The sequence below is a fragment of the Leptopilina heterotoma genome, unplaced genomic scaffold (assembly GCF_015476425.1).
Source record: "Leptopilina heterotoma isolate Lh14 unplaced genomic scaffold, ASM1547642v1 Lhet_6, whole genome shotgun sequence".
Lineage (NCBI taxonomy): Eukaryota > Metazoa > Arthropoda > Insecta > Hymenoptera > Figitidae > Leptopilina > Leptopilina heterotoma.
Window position 1 is genome coordinate 4,923,155 of NW_025111137.1, and position 21,973 is coordinate 4,945,127.

The following is a 21,973-nucleotide window of genomic DNA, read 5'->3' on the forward strand; positions in this document are numbered from 1 at the left end:
ATTAAATCTACACAATTTTCAGTTAAAAGTATGAAAAATTCAAACATTCAATGATTATCATTTTAAATCTTTTTAAAATTCAATTATTTCTAAAAATTCACGCTTTAATACTTTCTCTCTAAATTTGAATTAGTAAAAATGTTTATTAATTGAAATTAGTGACTGACTTTTTGCTTTTGAATTAGTAAATTTTACTATTCAGTTAGTAAAAAAGACTATTTATTAGTAAAATCTAATAATTTAAAAGCAAAAAGTCAGTCACTAATTAAAATTAGAAAACATTTTTATTAATTCAAATTTTGAGAGTTTAATTGTTATCTAAAATTTTAACTGAAATTCATATTTCAATCAATTATTATTAGAAAATTCTACTAGAATTCAATTATTTAAATACAAAAATAAATAATTTATTGAAGAATTGAATTGTTTTTTAAAATTGAACTCTCATTTAAAGAATTTTATCAACAAATTTATAAATAATTGAATTCTTTCAGTAAATTTTAATAAAATTGTTAATAATAATTACATTTTTTGGGAAATTCGATTAAAATTTTATTAAAAATAATTGAATCTCTGTAAAAAAAAAAATTTGATTGAATTGAGAAAAATTTTTGAAAATCATTGAAATTTTGCCAAGAATTTTATCAAAATTTTTAAAAATAATTTAATTTTGGAAACAAATTTTATTATTTATAAAGATAGGTAATTGAAATTTTGACGATAATTTTTTTAAACTTTTAACCATAGTCTATAATTGAATTTCTGAGAAGAATTTTATTACTTTTGAAAATATTTGAATTCTTGAGACGATTTTTTTAATATAATATTATTAAATCCCGTTATGAATAAAATAAAAAATAAAATAATTGAAAATAATTGAATTTTAATAAATTATTGAAATTAATTAAATTTCTACGAAGAATTTTATTTAAATTATTTTTTAAAAAAATTGAATTGTTAAAAATTCTTAAAAAGAATTTCATTAAAATTTTTGAAAATAATTTAATTCTTTCAAGAAATTTAATTAAAAATGTATTGACAATGAAACTTAAATTCTAATAAATAAATAAAATTATAGGAAGGCTTTTTAAAATAATTGAATTTCTTTGATGAATTTTAATAAAATTTTTAAGAATAATTACATTTTTCGAGAAATTCCATTAAAATTGTATTAAAAATAATTAAATTTTCTGCGATGAGTTTTATTATTTATGAAAATACATAATTGAAAACCTATAAAGTTTTTTATTTTTTATGAAAATAATTGAATCTTTGTAAAAAATTTGATTATTGCGAAGAATGAAGAATTTGTAAATAATAGAATTCCTGTGAAATTTTTATTATTTTATTAATTCATTGAAAAATTAAATTTTACAAAATTTCAAATTAAAAACGTTTTGAAGTTTATCTATTTTTATGAAAATTGTAAACGCAACTTTTTAAAAAAAAATTGAATTAATTTTGAAATATTTAAGAAAAATTAGATTTCAAGAATAAGCACAATAACTTTAGAAAATAATAATTTTTCAGGATTCCGATGAAAATTCCCTGACTTTTCCAGGTTTTCAGGTTGCGTGGCAACCCTGTTGAAAATAAAAGGAATTGAAAAAATAAAGAAGCAAAAACAAAAAATATGATAGATTAACTTTATAACTATAAAACTTATATTTTTCGAAAATAAAAGCTCAAAAAAGATGCAATTTCTGAATAAAATTTGTAAAGTTAAGAAAAAAACTTGCGAAAATGGAAATCGTTTTTATATTTCGATACAAAGTTTCTCATTATATTTACTTGAGTCTATTATTATCATGCATTGGGTGCCACTTTGGATCTAAGAAAATTGCTTTTGACTTTGAAATTGAATCTCTAGAGCAATGGAGCCGAGAATCAAAGGAAGTTTTGCCTTTTGAGAATTACTTTTCAGATAAATTTTAAAACTTCATTTTGCTCTCAAACGACTCTTCAATTGAATTTTTTCCCTTTTCAACTAAACTAAACTAAACTAATTACGAATTTTAGAAGAAAATTATTAAAAAATTCAGGATTTTAACACCTTTTTAAATTCAGACCTCGAATCAACTTTGAAGCAGATAAATGTTGTTTTTAGCCAATTTAAAGTAAAAAAAAGTTGCTAATTTAACTTTATTTTTACAAATTTTAATGCGAGTTATATGTTCCAATTTTATTAACAGTTACTTTTATATTACTTTTTGTAATTTTTATAACTTTTTATAATTTTTAATCTGAAATAATTAAATTTTTTACTAGAATTTTACAATAAAATTTTTAAAAATAATTTAATTGTTTTGAAGAATTTTATGGAAATTTTTAGAAAATTATTCAAAAATTGAAGACGATTTTTGAAAACAAAAAATGTTGTAATTTACATAATTATAATAAATTAGCCAGTTTTCCTAGTTAATATAACATTTATAAAAATTAAAAGCGAAACTTTTATAAAATTCAATTATTTTTTGAATTTTTAAATAAAATTATTCGCAAAATTATTTAAAATAAATTCAATTTCAAATCTATAAAGTTCAATTATTTTTAAAAATAGAAATAATTTAATAATAATTCCGGCAAATTGCTAAAATTCAATTATTTTGAAAATTTTGCTATTAGAAATTTTTTGTAATTCGATTAATAATTAATTAATAAAATAAATAATAATTAATAATAAATTAATAAATAATTAATTTAATTTTCATTTTGAAAAATTTAGTGGCTATAATGTCATCAAAAAAATGTAAACTTGAAAAAAATTATTTTTATTTGATAATAAAGTATGAATAGTTTTTCTTTTTCAGTTGAAGATAATTTTTTCTATCCTCAGGAGACGAAAACATTTTTTTTTTAAATTTCTTTTTGTAGACTTGAAGTGAATCGGATTCATTTCACATTGAAAAGAATTCCGAACATTTTTGTATGGGTATAGTAAATTAAAATCCAAGCCACGTCTCTTGAGTAAAGTTCGCATTGCAGGATAAAAAGTCTTCAATACGTATACGTCAATATTTTTCAAACTGAATTTGGAATTATTTTTTTCATAAATCACAAAAACTAATATTTTTGTAAAAATTTAACACTATAAGTGAATTTGCATCATTTGCTAAAATTATTTTTTAATTGAAATATTTAATTATAAAAAATTGTGAAAAGAAAAAAATTGAAGAAAATATTTAATATTTTCTTTTTCTCATATACGATATGAAAATAAATAACGAAAAAAAAAGGAGTTGAACGAATGTTTTGGAATGCAACATTTCCACGTGCTGAATAATTTATTGTTGGATTAGTCAAAGCTTGTATCTCGTGATATAAAAAAAAATTTCCTTTAAGGTTCAAAAGTAATCTGTATGTGTTGCATGGATTTTTAGAGAAACATTCCGTGACACCTTTTTTATGCTTTTCGTTTGAAAATAAACTTGAGAAAAAAAAGAGCTGGCACATTTCGTGGTCTACATTACGCTTTTTTCTCTCAAATATGACCTGAATCTCTTTTCAGGATTTTATTTGCCTCACTTGTCAGAAATTTAAATGTTTGCTGACATGCTTTCAAATATGTAATGTATGTGTGTGACAAATAATTATTTATGTAAAGACGAAAAAAAAAATATAAATCAGTATTCGCAAATTTTTAATATAATGATAATTGTATAAATGTATTTGTATAAATAACGTGTGTAAAATTTCCCAGAGAAAATAATAAATTCAAAAAGTTTATTTTTACATTAAAATTCTCCAGAGAAAATAAAAAAATTATAAAAGTTTGTTTTTTCATTAAAATTATCAAAAGAAAAAAAAATTATGAACAAATTTGTATTCCTTTGATATAATTCTTTAAAGAAAATGGAAAAATTCTCAGTTTTGCATTTTCATCAAATTTTGAAAGTTTCTTTTTCGTTTAAATTTTTCACAGAGAATGGAAAAATTCTTACATATTTTTTTTCATTAAAATTTTCCAGAAAAAATGAAAACATTCGTAAAGATTTTTTTTTTGTTTTTTCATTAACATTCTCCAAAAAAAAAAAAATTCTGAAAGTTTGTTTTTATATTAAAATTTTCTGAAGAATTCTGAATTTTTATGTTTATTCGTAAAAATTTTCCAGAAAAAATAAAAAAACTCTAAAAATTTGTATTTTTATTAAAATATTATCCAAATAAAAATGAAAATTCCAAAAGTTTATTTTTGCTTTAAAATTTTCTAAAGAAAATAAAAATTCTGAAAGTTCGTTCATTCATTAAAATTTTCCAAAGAAAATGAAACAATTTAAAGGTTTGATTTTTTTCATATGTTTATTATTTCGTTAAAATTTTCAAAAAGGAAATGAAACATCTTGAAAGTTTGTTTTTCTTTAAAATTTTCCAAAGAAAATAAAATATTCTAAGTTTGTTCTACGTTAAAATTTTCTAAAGATAATAAAAAATTCTAAAAGTTTGTTCTTGTGTTAAAATTTTCAAAAGATAATAAACAATTCTAAAAGTTTGTTCTTGCGTTAAAATTTTCCAGAGAAAACCGGAAAATTTTAAAATTTCGTTTTTGTGTTGAAATTTTCTTAAAATAATAGAAAATCCTGAAATATTTGTTTATTTATTTTCCAGTGAAAACGAAAAATTTTGAAACGTCGATTTTATGTTAAAATTTTATAAAGAAAATAGAAAATTCTGAAAGTTTTGGTTTTTTCGAAGAAAATTTCTAGAAAAAATAAAAAGTTCTAAAAACTTTCATTAATATTTTCAAGAAAATGAAAAATGTTGAAACTATTTTTTTTTTTTTGCTTATTTCTTTGTGAAAATTTTGCTGAAGAAAATGAAAAATTCTGAAATTTTGTTATTTCGTTAAAATTTTCCAAAGAAAATGAAAAATCATGAAAGTTCATTTTTTATGAATTGTGATTGTTTAGGTCAAGAGACTTTTTCTTTACGTGTAGGAATTGTTTGAGTTTTTAATATTTGACATGCACTAAGCAATATTTACGTTCGTCATTTATATGTTAATTACGACTTATTTTGACATGACGTTAGTCACAGCTTCTTCTTGCCTATTACCTACAGTGTCTACATAATAGTCATATGGTTACCTCATGAGATTTTTCTTTCTCAAGGTAATTTAATAATCATAATCCATTTTTGGAATGAAATAACTATAATAATTTGCAATTGTTAATGTGCTCATTCAAAACCACATTGCATCACTAATTTAATTAAGTTCATATCTATGATTTTACTTTTCTCCCATTTTTCTATTTTTATAAAAAAAAATTATTTTTTTCAATAGAATGTGACTTTTTTACACACATTTTTAAAAATAATTAAATTTCAGAAAGTTGTAAATAAAATTGTTTAAAATTCCAATTACTGTGGATTATTACCCTAGGGAAATAATAGACACTTTATTGACCTGTGAGCTTTAAGCGCAGGAACTTTGGGAATTACTTCAAAGAATTCGAATCACCATAAAATATTAATTAGTTTTATTAACTTTTTGAGAAAACTTTATTTAATATTTAATCACCGAATGATAAATTCACTTCCTTCCATTTATTTAATAAAATTATTTAACACAACTTTTAAGTTAGAAATAAAATTTTTGACTTAAAATTTTAGGATTCAAAATTTATCTCACATTATAAATGATTATTTTGAGAAAATACGACTAAAAAAATCATAATAATTGAAATTATTTTTTTTTTGATATTTTAACGTTAAAAAAATGTATGTTATTTTTATTTTAATAAATTCTTTCATTTAATAGGAATTTATATACCTATATAATAATTAAAGATAAAACGAAATTTCCCAACAGTGGAGAAAAAAATTATGAATGAAACATCCTATCCATTTTTCTCGGAATTAGAATAAATCCTGAAAAATTTCAGGTATTTTTTGACACATGCCTTATATCAGATCGAGAAAGTGTCAACTCCCGCTGACAGGTTGACTAAGTATGTACGTAAGAATAAAAGAAAAAACGCACACTTAAGAAAAGAACAAAATTTGCTTTGACCGTTTCAAAAAAAAAATCTAATTCATGATTAAAACCATAAGAACCATAATTTATTTTTTTATTGTCTCTGGGGATTTTCATAGAGATTCAAAAAAAAAAAATTATAAAGCTTTTACTAATTACAGAGTAAAACCTAAACTGTCCGAGGTGAATTTTATTATTTTACTACTTCCAAACTAAAATTAACTCCGGAAATAGTGAAAATTGACAGAATTTCAAGGCAGTATAAATTTTACATAGTATAAATAGTAAAATTTTGTATTTTTTTCCGCATAACAATTTTATTGTCAATTTAATTTGGCCCTGACATAAATCGGTTCTGCGAAACTAATGAGTTCAAAATAGTCCAATATTTCACTTCTTTTATATTTAATTAAAATTTTTCGCTTTGTGAATTTTCAGGCCTCATATCAATTTTAAGGTACAAAAAGTCAATTTATTTAAAATACAATATAATAATTCCAAAAAGATTATTTTTACTTTAATAAATTAAATTAAATGACTATTAATTTTCGTCAGTTTATTTTATTAATTTCATTCATTTTGTTAATTCTCGAATAAGAATAATTTTCAGGAATATTTTACGAATATTCAGACTAATTTTGAGACAAATTTTTCAAATTTTAATTCAGTAGAGGATAAATTTTAAAAGTTTTAAAGTTCCTTATATTTGAAAACAAATTTAAGTTTGATTTTTTCTTACAAAATAGAAATATTTATTTTAAAACTTATTAATTATATTTCATTAAAAAGATTGCTATTTAATTTATTATAATATAATGTACAATTACAAAATTTTTTATTTTCAAAAATCATCATCAACTTTTGAATAATTTCAGATACAAAATTTAAAAAATTCATCTGTAATAAAATTCTTTGCACAAGAATAATTCAATCTTTAATTATTATTTTCAATGCAATTTTAATTAAATTCGTCGACAAAATTTGCAAGAATTCAATTATTTTCAATGTAATTTTAATTAAATTTCTCGAAAGAATTCAATTATTTTCAATTTCAATTGAATTTTTCAAAAATTTTAATAAAATTCTAATAAAAAATTTAATTATTTCAGATTCAAAATTATAAAAAGTTATAAAAGTTCTAAAAATTCTTTTTAAAGAAATACTTGATCTACAAACTTTGAAAAAAATATCAGGCAAAAATTTATCAAAATTCGCAGAGAAAAATATTTTTTTTCCCATTATTATTATATATAATAATCGTCGTGATTCCAGATTTCCGGATCTCTGTCCACACTTGAAGTTAGTTATAGTTATTCTTTTGTTTTTTATACGTTTTGATAGAAAATAGAAATATACATATACATATACATATACATACATTATAATAATCGTAAGTTTCCTTTCCGTTAGCAAATTATCTGCATTCATTTGTTTGTTTTGAAAATTTAATTTTGTGGGTTAAGTATTGGCATTTTTTATATATTTTTTAATGTCAAACTTTTTAATGTGGAAAATACTTTACTTATTAAATTGTCTCGACTCTTTGGTAAAAAATCTAAAATTATCGGAAATTATCAAAAATTCAAAAATCCGAATTTCTTAAAATTCAACATTTTTTCCTCTCTTTTATGGGATTTAGCTTTATTATTTTTGTGCTTTTGGAAAATACTTTACTTATTTAATAGTTCGACTCTTTAGTAAAAAATCTAAAATTATCAAAAATTCGAAAAAATTCAAAAACCCGTTTTTCTTAAAATTCAACATTTTTTCCTCTATTTTATAGGATTTAGCTTCATTATTTTTGTGCTTTTGGAAAATACTTTACTTATTAAATTGTCTCGACTCTTTGGTAAAAAATCTAAAATTATCAAAAATTCGAAAAAATTCAAAAATTTGATTTTCTTAAAATTCAACATTTTTTCTTCTCTTTTATGGGATTTAGCTTCATTATTTTTGTGCTTTTGGAAAATACTTTACTTATTAAATTGTCTCGACTCTTTGGTAAAAAATGTGAAATTATCGAAAATTATCAAAAATTCAAAAATCCGAATTTCTTAAAATTCAACATTTTTTCCTCTCTTTTATTGGATTTAGCTTCATTATTTTTGTGCTTTTGTAAAATACTTTACTTATTAAATTGTCTCGACTCTTTGGTAAAAAATCTAAAATTATCGAAAATTATCAAAAATTCAAAAATCCGATTTTCTTAAAATTCAACATGTTTTCTTCTCTTTTACGGGATTTAGCTTCATTATTTTTGTGCTTTCGGAAAATACTTTACTTATTAAATTGTCTCGACTCTTTGTTAACAAATCTAAAATTATCGAAAATTATCAAAAATTCAAAAATCCGATTTTCTTAAAATTCAACATTTTTTCTTCTCTTTTACGGGATTTAGCTTCATTATTTTTGTGCTTTTGGAAAATACTTTACTTATTAAATTGTCTCGACTCTTTGGTAAAAAATGTAAAATTATCAAAAATTCGAAAAAATTCAAAAATCCGATTTTCTTAAAATTCAACATTTTTTCTTCTCTTTTACGGGATTTAGCTTCATTATTTTTGTGCTTTTGGAAAATACTTTACTTATTTAATAGTCTCGAATCTTTGGTAAAAAATCTAAAATTATCAAAAATTCGAAAAAATTCAAAAATCCGATTTTCTTAAAATTCAACATTTTTTCTTCTCTTTTATAGAATTTAGCTTCGTTATTTTTGTGCTTTTGAAAAATACTTTACTTATTTAATAGTCTCGAATCTTTGGTAAAAAATCTAAAATTATCAAAAATTCGAAAAAATTCAAAAATCCGATTTTCTTAAAACTCAACATTTTTTCTTCTCTTTTATGGGATTTAGCTTCATTTTTTTTGTGCTTTTGGAAAATACTTTACTTATTAAATTGTCTCGACTCTTTGGTAAAAAATCTAAAATTATCAAAAATTCGAAAAAATTCAAAAATCCGATTTTCTTAAAATTCAACATTTTTTCTTCTCTTTTATGGGATTTAGCTTCATTATTTTTGTGCTTTTGGAAAATACTTTACTTATTAAATTGTCTCGACTCTTTGGTAAAAAATGTGAAATTATCGAAAATTATCAAAAATTCAAAAATCCGATTTTCTTAAAATTCAACATGTTTTCTTCTCTTTTACGGGATTTAGCTTCATTATTTTTGTGCTTTCGGAAAATACTTTACTTATTAAATTGTCTCGACTCTTTGTTAACAAATCTAAAATTATCGAAAATTATCAAAAATTCAAAAATCCGATTTTCTTAAAATTCAACATTTTTTCTTCTCTTTTACGGGATTTAGCTTCATTATTTTTGTGCTTTTGGAAAATACTTTACTTATTAAATTGTCTCGACTCTTTGGTAAAAAATGTAAAATTATCAAAAATTCGAAAAAATTCAAAAATCCGATTTTCTTAAAATTCAACATTTTTTCTTCTCTTTTACGGGATTTAGCTTCATTATTTTTGTGCTTTTGGAAAATACTTTACTTATTTAATAGTCTCGAATCTTTGGTAAAAAATCTAAAATTATCAAAAATTCGAAAAAATTCAAAAATCCGATTTTCTTAAAATTCAACATTTTTTCTTCTCTTTTATAGAATTTAGCTTCGTTATTTTTGTGCTTTTGAAAAATACTTTACTTATTTAATAGTCTCGAATCTTTGGTAAAAAATCTAAAATTATCAAAAATTCGAAAAAATTCAAAAATCCGATTTTCTTAAAACTCAACATTTTTTCTTCTCTTTTATGGGATTTAGCTTCATTTTTTTTGTGCTTTTGGAAAATACTTTACTTATTAAATTGTCTCGACTCTTTGGTAAAAAATCTAAAATTATCAAAAATTCGAAAAAATTCAAAAATCCGATTTTCTTAAAATTCAACATTTTTTCTTCTCTTTTATGGGATTTAGCTTCATTATTTTTGTGCTTTTGGAAAATACTTTACTTATTAAATTGTCTCGACTCTTTGGTAAAAAATGTGAAATTATCGAAAATTATCAAAAATTCAAAAATCCGAATTTCTTAAAATTCAACATTTTTTCCTCTCTTTTACGGGATTTAGCTTCATTATTTTTGTGCTTTTGGAAAATACTTTACTTATTAAATTGTCTCGACTCTTTGGTAAAAAATGTAAAATTATCAAAAATTCGAAAAAATTCAAAAATTTGATTTTCTTAAAATTCAACATTTTTTTTTTCTCTTTTATGGGATTTAGCTTCATTATTTTTGTGCTTTCGGAAAATACTTTACTTATTAAATTGTCTCGACTCTTTGTTAACAAATCTAAAATTATCGAAAATTATCAAAAATTCAAAAATCCGATTTTCTTAAAATTCAACATTTTTTCTTCTCTTTTACGGGATTTAGCTTCATTATTTTTGTGCTTTTGGAAAATACTTTACTTATTAAATTGTCTCGACTCTTTGGTAAAAAATGTAAAATTATCAAAAATTCGAAAAAATTCAAAAATCCGATTTTCTTAAAATTCAACATTTTTTCTTCTCTTTTACGGGATTTAGCTTCATTATTTTTGTGCTTTTGGAAAATACTTTATATATTTAATAGTCTCGACTCTTTGGTAAAAAATCTAAATTTATCAAAAATTCGAAAAATTTCAAAAATCCGTTTTTCTTAAAATTCAACATTTTTTCTTCTTTTTTATGGGATTTAGCTTTATTATTTTTGTGCTTTTGGAAAATACTTTACTTATTAAATTGTCTCGACTCTTTGGAAAAAAATAAAAAATTATTAAAAATGATCAAAAATCCGAAAAATTGAATTTCTTAAAATTCAACATTTTTTTTCTCTTTTATACCATTTAGCTTTATTATTATTTGAATTTTTATTCAAGAGAAAAAATGGAAAACTGAAAAAATTTAGAATTTTTTAAAAATTACAGGCCTTTTCCATGATTTCCCTGATTTCCAGAAGCCTTTTAAAAATTCCATACCATTTCCATGATTTCCATGATTTCCAGATTCTGTAGGAACCCTGCTTTTGTCTGACTTTCTTCTAAATTATCGAATTCAGTGATTTCTGGGGTGAATTTGGTTAAGTTGTAAATTGATTAATTTCTATTTGAATTCGTTTTTTTTTGAATGTAGAAAATCTGATGTTAATTTAATTCTTTTTTCGTTATGCACGGCAAAAAATATTTAGCTGGATGATTTACAGATTTCACTTTAGTAGCGAAATTATTCAGTGCTTCAATTAATACTTTCGTTATTCTAGAGAAACTTATCGCTATTTCAAGTAAAACTTTTTTCAGTGTGTAATAATTATTATTTCTTTAAAAAGTATTTGATTTAAAATTGCTTTATAAAATAAGCAATGCAAAAGATGACCCAGATACTAATTGTAATTGTTCTAGCCATAGTTTAAGTCTAGTAATGTAAATTCTATTTAAATTGAGACCATTGAGTGAAATTATTTGAATTTTAGTTAGTTAAATCTCTTTGTTAGGTTATAATAATTATTTCTTTAAAATTTTTTAAATTGTTTAAAATAAGCAGCCCCACATAACATTCCCGCGCGCTTGCGCGCGGATAGTTTGGCTAGTTGATTATAAAACATCAACTTCAAAACTACAAAAGTTTGAAAATCAGTTTTATACACTAAATTAATAATAATTTACTGATCGAAAAGATTAAAAAAAGGAAATTGCACAGCGAAATTCTAAGGATATCAATGGGTTTCAAAAAAAAAAAAAATAAATCACTGATATGATAGGAGCGGATGTTTCGTTTTCAGGCCAATTCTAAGGGTCATATCGACTGGATGCTATACGCGTGTCATTTAGATGACATCATTCGTGTTCAAGGTTATTTGCCGAGACACAAGATCAAAGTGGAGCAAAAGATATATAGAAGTTTATTAAAAAAGAAAAAAAAATTCCCGCAGGATCTCTTTCGTATCCTCTAATTAAAAATCTATTAATTACAAAATGATTTAGATATATATCTCTTCATATGTAAACAAAACAAAAACGAGAAAATTAAATGCTAAATTCACGATTAATTCTAATTAGAAAGTCGTCAATTTATATAATTTATAAATGATAGATATATAACAAATACAAAAATAAAAAAAAGAAGTTTATTTTATTCCGGATTGTCACAAAAATGTTATTTTGTATTTTCCTAAACCTTTCACTGATTTCTAAATTCAATTATTCAAAACGTCAATAATTTTATTAAACAAATATTTAAATTCTTGTTTGTATATTTATTTTTCCACATAAATTAAAATTATTATTATATTATTTTATATTATTAAAATATACTTTCAAACCTCCTGAAATTGCATTATTTCCAGAAATTAAAACTCTAAACCTACAAAAATTTAATTATTTTCTAGAATTTTGAACTGAACTCCTTCTCAATTTTCTGAAAATTTTTTGAGAATTCAATTATTTAAATACAATTATTTTCAATAATTTTCCGGAAATTCTTTGAGAATTCAATTATTTATATACAAAATTCAATATTTTAAAAATTCTAACTCTTTGCGGTTTTTTTTTTTTTTTTAAAAAGGTAATAATGTAAAAGTTTTGAAAATAGCAACCAAAGATATTAAAAATAATTGATTTTTAAAAGATTATAATAAAAAAATTCAAAATTAATTTTTTAAAAATATTTCTAAACAGATTTTAAAGATAGTAGGTTCTTATTTACACAGAAAAAAAATTTATTCGATTCAAATAACCGATTAGGTACTTGTTTATTATCAAATAAATATTTACTTGATTCAAATAATTTTTATGTAAATCAATTAAATTGTATTTGAATCAATAATTTCTATATTTAAAGCAAAATACTATTAAATTGAGTTTAATAAAAATTAATTAGGTACACAAGTAAAAAATGCTAAATTTCTTCAAAATTTTAATATAAAGTCTGAGAAAGTAGATTTTTTTAAAAATGTTAATTTACTTTTATGGTGAAAATTTGAATTTTTAAAAATTCTGAAAATTAGTTTTATTCAAATATTTTAGTATAACTTTTCGAAAATAATTAAATTTATTAAAAGAACTAGACAATTTAAAAACCTAATCAATTTTTTTAAGAATATTATTCAAAAATTTCGAAAATATTTTATTTCCCCCCAAAAATTTTTTATAATAATTCTTAAAAATTTGATTTTTTAAAAAATTTTAATGTAATTATCTTTTATAGATATTTGAATTTTCAGAAATATTTAATTGAAAATGATTGAATTTTAAAAAATTATGATGGAAAAAATTCAAACAGTTACTTTTTTAAACAAATATTTTACAATATAATTTTTTAAAGTTAATTTTCATTTGAATGTTTTTTATACTGAAATTTTTGAGAATTTAATTATTTTCAGAATTTACTCTATTTAATCTTCGAAATTTGATTGTCAAAAATTTTAATGAAATGAAATTAAAAAAAAAATTTTCCAAATTCGCCAGTATAAATTATTTTCATGAATAATAATCATTAAAATGAACAAATTTTTAATAGTGAGAAAAAAAAATTTTTTTTTCCAAGACTGACGACCTTGTGGGGGGAAATTACTACGCCACATTCGTGATTCATCACATTCTTAAAATTATTAGAGATAGACGGTTTCGCGAGACACTAAGAGACATTGAAATTAAAATACAAGAATTTTTCCGACGATCATAATTCATAAAATGTAAACAAAATATAACTTTTAACCTCATTGGTAATTAATTAATAAAACCAGAAACTATTTTCTTTTGCACAATGAAAATTTAACTCATTTTAATATTTAAATTCAAATTATAATATCTAATTCACTGGAATATTAATTCTTTTAATTTAAATATTAAAATTTTCCTTTCTTTTCCACCTTTGTTTGAAAACACTTTTTTCAATTTTATTTTTAAGATTTTTAAGATTTTTAAGAACATAATATTTCGAAGTAAAATTCTGAACATCTGAAAAGAAATATCGAGATGAAAATTGCTTTAAAGGTGCCTCAAGAAAAAAAAATAAACCGTGTGGCAAGAAAAAAAATGAGAGTTACATATTTTTTTGTCTCTCTTACTAACAGTACACGTAACTTGAGAATTACTGTATTCCACAATCTGCCGTTTTCCATCTGGCGTCATGCAAAGAATAAACAGTAGGTGGGGTAAATATATGTACACACACAAGTGAATTCATTCAATGGGTTCTCGGCTTCTCGCATCAAATTCCCGAATGAACTTCCGCAGTATCCGAGCAACATCCTAACTAGTGCAAAAAATTATTTGTAACAAAAACCAAATATTTTCCTCTCTCGAACTGAAAGTTTATGAAAACTGCAAAAGAAAGAGAAATTTATTTCAATCAAATAATCGATTACTATTCACTAAATTTTATCAAGTAAATATTTGCTCGAAACAAACAATTTTAAATCAAATAAAGTCGATTCAAAACATTAATTTCTGTATAATAATTTGGCGAGTAATAAATAAGTGAATAATTAAAATAAATTTTATTTATTTAAACGAAATAAATGTGACGCGCTCCAGGGTGGTTACAAGTTTCAGTTTATCAATTTCCCTGACAATTTACAGACATTAAAATTATTTTCCCTGACAAAATTCTTTTTACAGGAAAATATGAAAGTTTACAGAAAATGATATTAAAATTTATGAATTTTAATAATTTCTAAAAATTACAATTATAACCCTATTTAAATTCAATTATTTTCTACAATTTTCAACTAAACTTCATCTCTAAATCAATTATTTTAAATAATTTTCTGAAAGTTCTTCTAGACGAAATTCAATTAATTAAACACAAAAACTCAATTTTCGCGCCAGCGCGCGAAATTATGATTATGAATTGTAAAATCCTCCACAAGAAATCAATTATTTTCATAAATAAGAAAATTCTTCGCAAGATTAAAAAATATCATAAATAATTTTTATAAACTTCAATTATTTTCAACAATTCTGATATAAAATTCTTCGAAACAATTCAATTTTTTCTGTAAATTGTCAAATTCTTGGATAAAATTTAATTATTTTTGTTAAAAATTAAATTCTTTTGAGAAATTCAATTATTTTCAATACAATATTTTGAATAAAATTTTTAATAAAATACCTTCAAAAAATGCAATCATTTTCAAATATTCGAAACAATTTAATTATTTTTATAAACTGAAAAATTCTTGTCAAAAATGCAATTATTTTTGTAAATAAGAAAATTCTTCTTTGAAATGCAATTATTTTCAATCCAATTTTAATAAAATTTCTATAGGAAAAAATTCAATTATATTCAAGATAATTTTAATAAAATTTCTCTAACAAGTTCAATTATTTATGATCCACAAGTTTTGAACGTTCAAATGAACGAAACACTTTTTATTAGAAATGTTTTTATAATTTATTGTTTGCAATAAAAATTAAAAACTTAAATTTTACATTTAGAAACTTTATAATTAATTTATTTTATATCGACAAAAAATTATTGTAATAAATATTTAAATTAAAGAACAAAATAAATAAATTTCGTTCATTTGAACGTTCAGAACTTTAGGATCATAATTATTTTTAGAAATTGTAATAAAATTTTTCTAAACAATTCAATTGTTCTCAAAAGTTTTTAATAAAACTCTTTGAATATTTCAATTATTATTTTCAAAATTTTTAAATAACATTATTTGAAAAAATTTCATTATTTTTACGAAATTTAATAACATTCTTTAAAAAATGTAATTGTTTACAAAAACTCTAAAAAAAATTGTTTAAAAGAATTTAATTTTCTATGAATAATTTTAATATAATTTAATAGAAAAATTAATAATTGCAATTAATCATAAACACGATTATTTTAAAAAACTCAAAAGAAATTCTTTATAAAATTCACTTACTTTCAAAATTTCCAATAAAAATTATTTTAAAAAAACTCCATTATTTAAGAATATTGAAATATCTAAATTCGTCAAAACAATTTAATAGAGAATTTTAAATTTAAAATCTTGACAAGAATTAAATTTTATCCAGTACAATTTTAATTACATTTTCTCGAAAGAATTTAATTATTGAAGATAATTGAATCTTAAAAAATTATGATAAACCAATTCTAAGAATTAGGTTTTAAAAATATTTTAATGTAATTTTTAAAGCAAATTTTGATTAAATTATATTTTCAAATTTTCATTTGAAGAATTTTCATTAAAATTTTTGTGAGTTCAATTCTTTTTAGAAATTATTCTTCAAATTTTGTAGTAAATAAACAAATAATAAAGTTGAATACCTATTATTTAATTTGAATAATATTATTGTTACAACAAAATCAATTTAAACTTTTACTCACCTACATAACAAATTTACCGCTCATCCTTCATGAATCGATTACTCCTGAAAAATTAATAAACGAATGAATAAAATAAATTGAAGAAATTATAATAAAAAAAATTATTATCTTCAAATTTTATATATTTCTCTTTACTAATTTGCAAATATATTATGAAAATTTGCAGAAATATTATTAAATTAATTAAAAAGAGAGTAAAATGGGAGAATTTAATTTAACATCGCTCACATCTTTGATAAGGAAACTCGTTTTAAGGTCAAATTTATTAGGAAAGAACAAAGTGTGTGAGAAAATTTGTCCGTTATAACAGAAATTATTGTCCAGATAATATAGGGACAAAAAAATAGAAAAGAAAACAAACTTTCGACAATTTCCTAAAAATTATTAGAAAATGTCTCTTAAAGTTTCAAATTTCTACATTCAAATTTTTTTTTAAACCCACTTCTTTTAAATTGATTTATCACAAATTATTATTTTTTTCATTTCATTATTTATACGGATTTAAATTAAAAATAATTATATAAAAAATATGGTAATTTTATTTAATAGGTAATTTAATATTTAATTTATTGAACACGTAATTTAATATTTGCTTTTGTTAAAACCGTTTTTTAAGTATTTGACGATAGAAAAAAGTCTAAATACTGTATTTAGATTTTTATTTATTACAAAATAATGAATAATTTAATATTTTATTTATTTAATAATTAAATATTTTATTTGTTTAACAACTTCAAATATTTAATTTATTTAACATAAAAATATGGAAATTCTTAATTTTCACCAATAACTAATATTAGTAATTTACAGAAACAATAATTAAAATTAATTATAAAGTTAAATATATAACTTTGATTTCGAAAAAAATTAGAAATTAATTTCGATTAGACTTTTAAAAGTTTTTTAATCAAATTAGAAAGAAAGCAAACTGCAGATAAATACTTTTTTAAAAAATTTTCTTGTTATGAAAAAATGATATATCAGACGTGACAGTGAAATAGAGAAGTTGCTAATGCAAGTCGATTGGAAATGTAAATAACGTTGACTATATTTATGTTTATTTTTAAAGTCTCTAATGAATTGCCTGAATTGCACAATGACAATCGTCAAAATCAATCTTGAAAATTGAAAAATAATTTAATTTTTTCAATAATAAAAAAAATCTATTATTTTTACAAAAAATAGATTTTACTAAATTAAATTATCTTTTAATTAAAAAAATATATATAAAAATTTAGTTAGTAATTAAAAAGTACTAAACAAAATTAAAATTAAAAAAATTAATACAAATAAATATAAAATATAAATAGGTATTAAAAAATAAAATCTAAATCGTGTATTTTTAAGGCGATTTCGAACAAAAATCCACATTTGGCATGAATTAAATTGTTTTCTATTTTTGAAACTCGCAAATTGCATTTGAAAGGAAATAATTTAAAACACAGACAGCCATTTAAGTCGGTAAAAAATGCAGTTTTATTTTTGGCTAGAGCAACTTACCAAGAAGTTCCGAATCAAACCTTCAGTTTGAACTTTCTTGGCTCGTTTTAAATTTAGCGTGACGTTCTGAACATGTTAATAAGAGAAAAAGCTAACTTAATTACAAAAAAACAACGAAAAATCCTGACAGAGCTTTTAAGAACGTTCTAAAAACGAATATCAACCTTTCTCTCTCACACACTTCACTTACAATATGAATACTAAATTCGCAAAAATTATTTACTTTCTTTTATTGATTTAATGATTAAAAAAGAAAGATGCAAAATAATTTATTATGTTTCTTTTGTGTTTATGTACACTTCCGATAAGAATTTAAATGAAGTGTGACACAAATGTGACATGTGCACATTCCCGTATGGGTGATATGTATGTTTGTCAAATGTATTGGTACACACGTGTGTATTTTGTATATATTATATATAATTTTGACTGCAAGTATCGCCACTTCTGGACATAGTGAAAGTCGGGCAATTTCTCTTACTTTTTTTTTTTTTTATTAAACCACAAGGGTCAATCACTGTCTAGGAATAACGTAACGAATCATTTTTTTTGTCATTCTAATTTTATAACATTTAAATGACACCTGCTATTGTGCCAGGAAATAAAATAGTGAGGAAAAAAAATACACGAGCCCCTTGGACAAATTCCACTTTTCTAAATAATAATTAAATGAATCTATTTTTCTTCTATGAAAAATTTGCAAATATGTTAAGAACGTGAAAATAGAATATTTTTTCCATTTTGTATAGTTTTTAAAAAAATGTTTTTTTCAATAAAATTTTGTAAATTCACGGCAATAAAAGAGACGAAGCGGTGATAATAATTTAATCACATTCCAGGCGCAATCGCGTCTGAAATTCGTTACTCACCCTGACGACACAATGAGAATGTTTTTTAATCCTTAAATTCAATGATCAACTATAGACGAACACTGTCACTTTCTTAATAATTGCATTTGCACTGAAAAAACTTCAATAAATATTGACGACACAAACATAACACTCGTTCAAGTGTCACCGTGTGTCACACACATTTCGGTAGAGCGGCCATTTTGCTTTGCACTGCTATGGACAACCTGGAGCAGCCCTAAAATCAGGGTTGGGTAGTTAGGCGCTAGCAAAGAAAAGGAGAATCTCTAAAGGAGCATTAAGAGTGATGACCAATCAAATGACTGGATTTTTTGAACACTTATTCTGATTGGTCAAATCTTATCGTGTGCCGCCTCGGTTGTTTATGTTGACTGCGCATGCGCTAACAAAAGAATAACAGTGGAACATAACCTGAAAATTTGTAAAAAAATAAAAATATTTGCGCAGTAAAATAACATTGTTTAAATCGTTTAAATTAACACGATCGAATGTAAATAATATTTAATTTATAATCAACTTCGTCACTGAAAGTAAGCATTATCTTTTTTAATAGTAGCAATTAATTCTTGATAATTTCAATAAGTTTGCAAATTTCGTTTGTTAATTTCTATTTTGATAAACTTGGTTTCAACAAATTATTTTTGCAATTTCCTTTTTTTCAATATAAATTTTATGTAATTCAGGGCTCGAATCGGTGAAAGTATTTAAAAATATGGACTTTACGGACTGAAAATTAAAAATTACGGACTAATTACTGACAAAAATATAACCAGTCCGAGTCAAATAAGAACGAAGTTGAAGTCCACAACGTTGATCAACGAAAAAGGTTTTTTAATTTATTCTATTATTATATTTTTGTAAAATATACAACAATTATTATTATTAAAATATAAATAAAGCTCCCTTTTCAATACATTTTTTGACAGTATTGTTGCTTTATCCTTTTTTTCCTATTAATTAACACTTATTGAAAAACTTTTTTCGTTGATAAACGTTGTGGACTTCAACTTGGTAAATAAGAGAACATTTTACTTACTATAAATTAAATTTTTTCATAATTTTACATGTTTTATAATAATTAAAGATGGCCCAGTGATAAAATAATTATTTCGTTATAAGAATATTGTAGTTCTTCAAAATTATTTTCATCATTTCAATTCAATTATTATTTTCAAAAATTTTTAACTAAAATTCTTCTTTAAATCAATTATTTTTAATAATTTTCGAAAAAATTCTTTGGCAATTTTCAAATCCATTTGTTTACAATATTCAATTTCACGAAATATCAATTATTCGTAAATTCTTCAATTAAATAAATATAAGAAAATAAAAACTTCAAATAATATAAAAAAGAATTAATTAAACTTTTTCAAAAAAATTAATTTCAAAATTCAATTGTTTCTAAAAATTCACGCTATATTGCTTTTAATATTCAATTATGATCTAAAATTTTAACTAAAATTCATTATTAAATCAATTTTTATTTAAAAATTTTATGAAAATTTCATTATTCAAATATAAAAATAAATAATTTATTGAATAATTGAATTCTCATAAAGAATTTTATCAGTAAAAATTTTAAAATAAAATTGAATTCTTTTGTCGAATTTTATTCAAACTTGCATGAAAATAATTAATTTTTTCTAAGAATTTAATTAAAATTGTATGAAAAATAATTGAAATTCTGCAATGAGTTACTCTTGAAAATAATTGAATTTATGCAATAATTTGTAACTTCTCCAAAATTCAATTTTTTTTCTAGTGTTTTTAACTAAAATTCTTCTATAAATGCATTATTTTTAATAATTTTTGAAAAAGTTCTTTGAGAATTTTCAGATTCATTTGTTTACAATTCAATTTTACAAAATTTCAACTATTCGGAAATTCTTCAATTAAATATATATTAGAAAATAAAAACTTGAAATAATTTCCAAAAAAAAATTCAATTAAACTTTTTCAAAAGATAAGAATTAATTCTACAGAATTGTTTGTTAAAAATATTAATAGTTCAGAATTTTATCGATTTTAATTTCAAAAATTCTACGAGAATTCAATTATTTAAATAAAAAAATTAATTAATTATTAGGTAATTTAATGTTTCTTAAAATTAAATTCTCATAAAAAATTTTATCTACAAATTTTTAAATAAATCAATTCTTAAGACGAATTTAAGTAAAATTTTTAAGAATAATTAGATACATTTTTCGAGGAATTCGATTAAAATTGCCTTACAAATAATTGAAATTCTGCAATGAGTTTTATTATTTATGAAAATAATTGAATTCCTGTAAATTTTTTTATTATTTATGAAAATAATTGAATGTTTGCGTAGAATTTTATTCAAATTTTTTTTAATAATGGAATTCTTTTGGAAAATTTTATTAAAATAGTAGATATTGAAAATCATTGAATTTGAGAAAATTTATAAAAATAATTGAAATTTTGACGAGAATTAAAAAAAAATTTTTAACACAATTGAATTTCTGCGAAGAATTTTATTACTTTTGAAAATAATTGGATTTTTCTGCAATCAATTTGTAATTTCTCTAAAATTTTTCAAATTATATCGAACAATTTACAAACTTTTCGTGTTGCGTAACTGACAGAATTTTTAAAAGCTTCTATATATTTTAAAAAATTTCATTGACTAAAATTAAAAAAAAAAATTATGCTCCTAAAAAAACAAAATAATATCGAAAGGAATTTTTTCAGATTTACCAAAAATGGGAAAGTGGCAACTGGAAGTTTTTAAAATGTCCCTCTATATGGCTTTTCCCGTTGGTTGTTTTCATTATTTCAATCAACCGGAAAACTTTGAAAATATGATATTAACTGCAAGAAGAGAAATTTCATCGAAGGAAACGCCGGAGATGAAACAACAAATGAGAGATTTTATCGATAAAGTTAATGAAAAGAGAAGATTACGTGAAGTAGAAGTAATGGAAGCTAGTGACAAAAAATTTCAAGCTCTTAAACTACAAAACAGTTAAAAAAAATTGACTTCTACATTGTCATTTTTGTTTGTCTGGATTTATAATAGAAATTTCTCTTTTTATCTATCCAAAATGTACATATAGATAATTAATGTTTAGAAAACGTCATATTTCGAATATTTTACGTCAAAAAACAAGAGGTAATCTATAAAATAAATATTTATTAAAATTACGTATATTATGTACAAGAATTTGAACAATTTTCTATAACGATAAACCTTGATAAATTAAAGAGAAATATAATTTATATAATTATAATTATAGCTAAAATTTATATATATATTCAGGGTTACCACAGGTCAGGGAAAAGTAAGGAAAAAAAAAGGTCAGGA

At 21.6% G+C, this 21,973-nt stretch overlaps 2 protein-coding genes across 5 annotated transcripts in view; one reads left to right on the top strand and one right to left on the bottom strand.

The window, feature by feature from the left end:
• The window catches only part of LOC122509257 (tyrosine-protein kinase CSK), a 30,778-nt gene extending 11,945 nt beyond the window's left edge, over positions 1 to 18,833 (bottom strand). The window contains exons 1-2 of one of the 2 annotated variants that reach the window (XM_043623191.1): positions 18,649 to 18,833; positions 16,284 to 16,323 (exon numbers count right to left, since the gene is read on the bottom strand). The gene's annotated coding sequence lies outside the window, so the exon portion shown is untranslated. Of the gene's footprint in view, positions 1 to 16,279; positions 16,324 to 18,648 lie in introns of both variants that reach the window. The other variant, XM_043623190.1, reaches the window with a different exon arrangement.
• A 139-nt stretch (positions 18,834 to 18,972) lies between these two features.
• Positions 18,973 to 21,813, top strand: LOC122509259 (protein PET100 homolog, mitochondrial). 3 transcript variants are annotated; one of them, XR_006302334.1, is made up of 2 exons: positions 18,973 to 19,178; positions 19,332 to 19,392. XR_006302334.1 is itself a non-coding variant. In XM_043623193.1 (2 exons), the coding sequence occupies exon 2, from the start codon at positions 21,372 to 21,374 to the stop codon at positions 21,636 to 21,638; it is 267 nt and encodes an 88-aa protein (XP_043479128.1). In that variant the 5' UTR covers positions 19,021 to 19,178; positions 21,361 to 21,371; the 3' UTR covers positions 21,639 to 21,813. The 3 variants fall into 3 exon arrangements, 2 of the variants coding, with proteins under 2 accessions (XP_043479128.1, XP_043479129.1); XM_043623193.1 differs by lacking the exon at positions 19,332 to 19,392 and adding an exon at positions 21,361 to 21,813 and having other exon boundaries at positions 19,021 to 19,178; XM_043623194.1 differs by lacking the exons at positions 18,973 to 19,178; positions 19,332 to 19,392 and adding exons at positions 19,425 to 19,474; positions 21,361 to 21,813.
• The last annotated feature ends 160 nt before the right edge of the window (positions 21,814 to 21,973 follow it).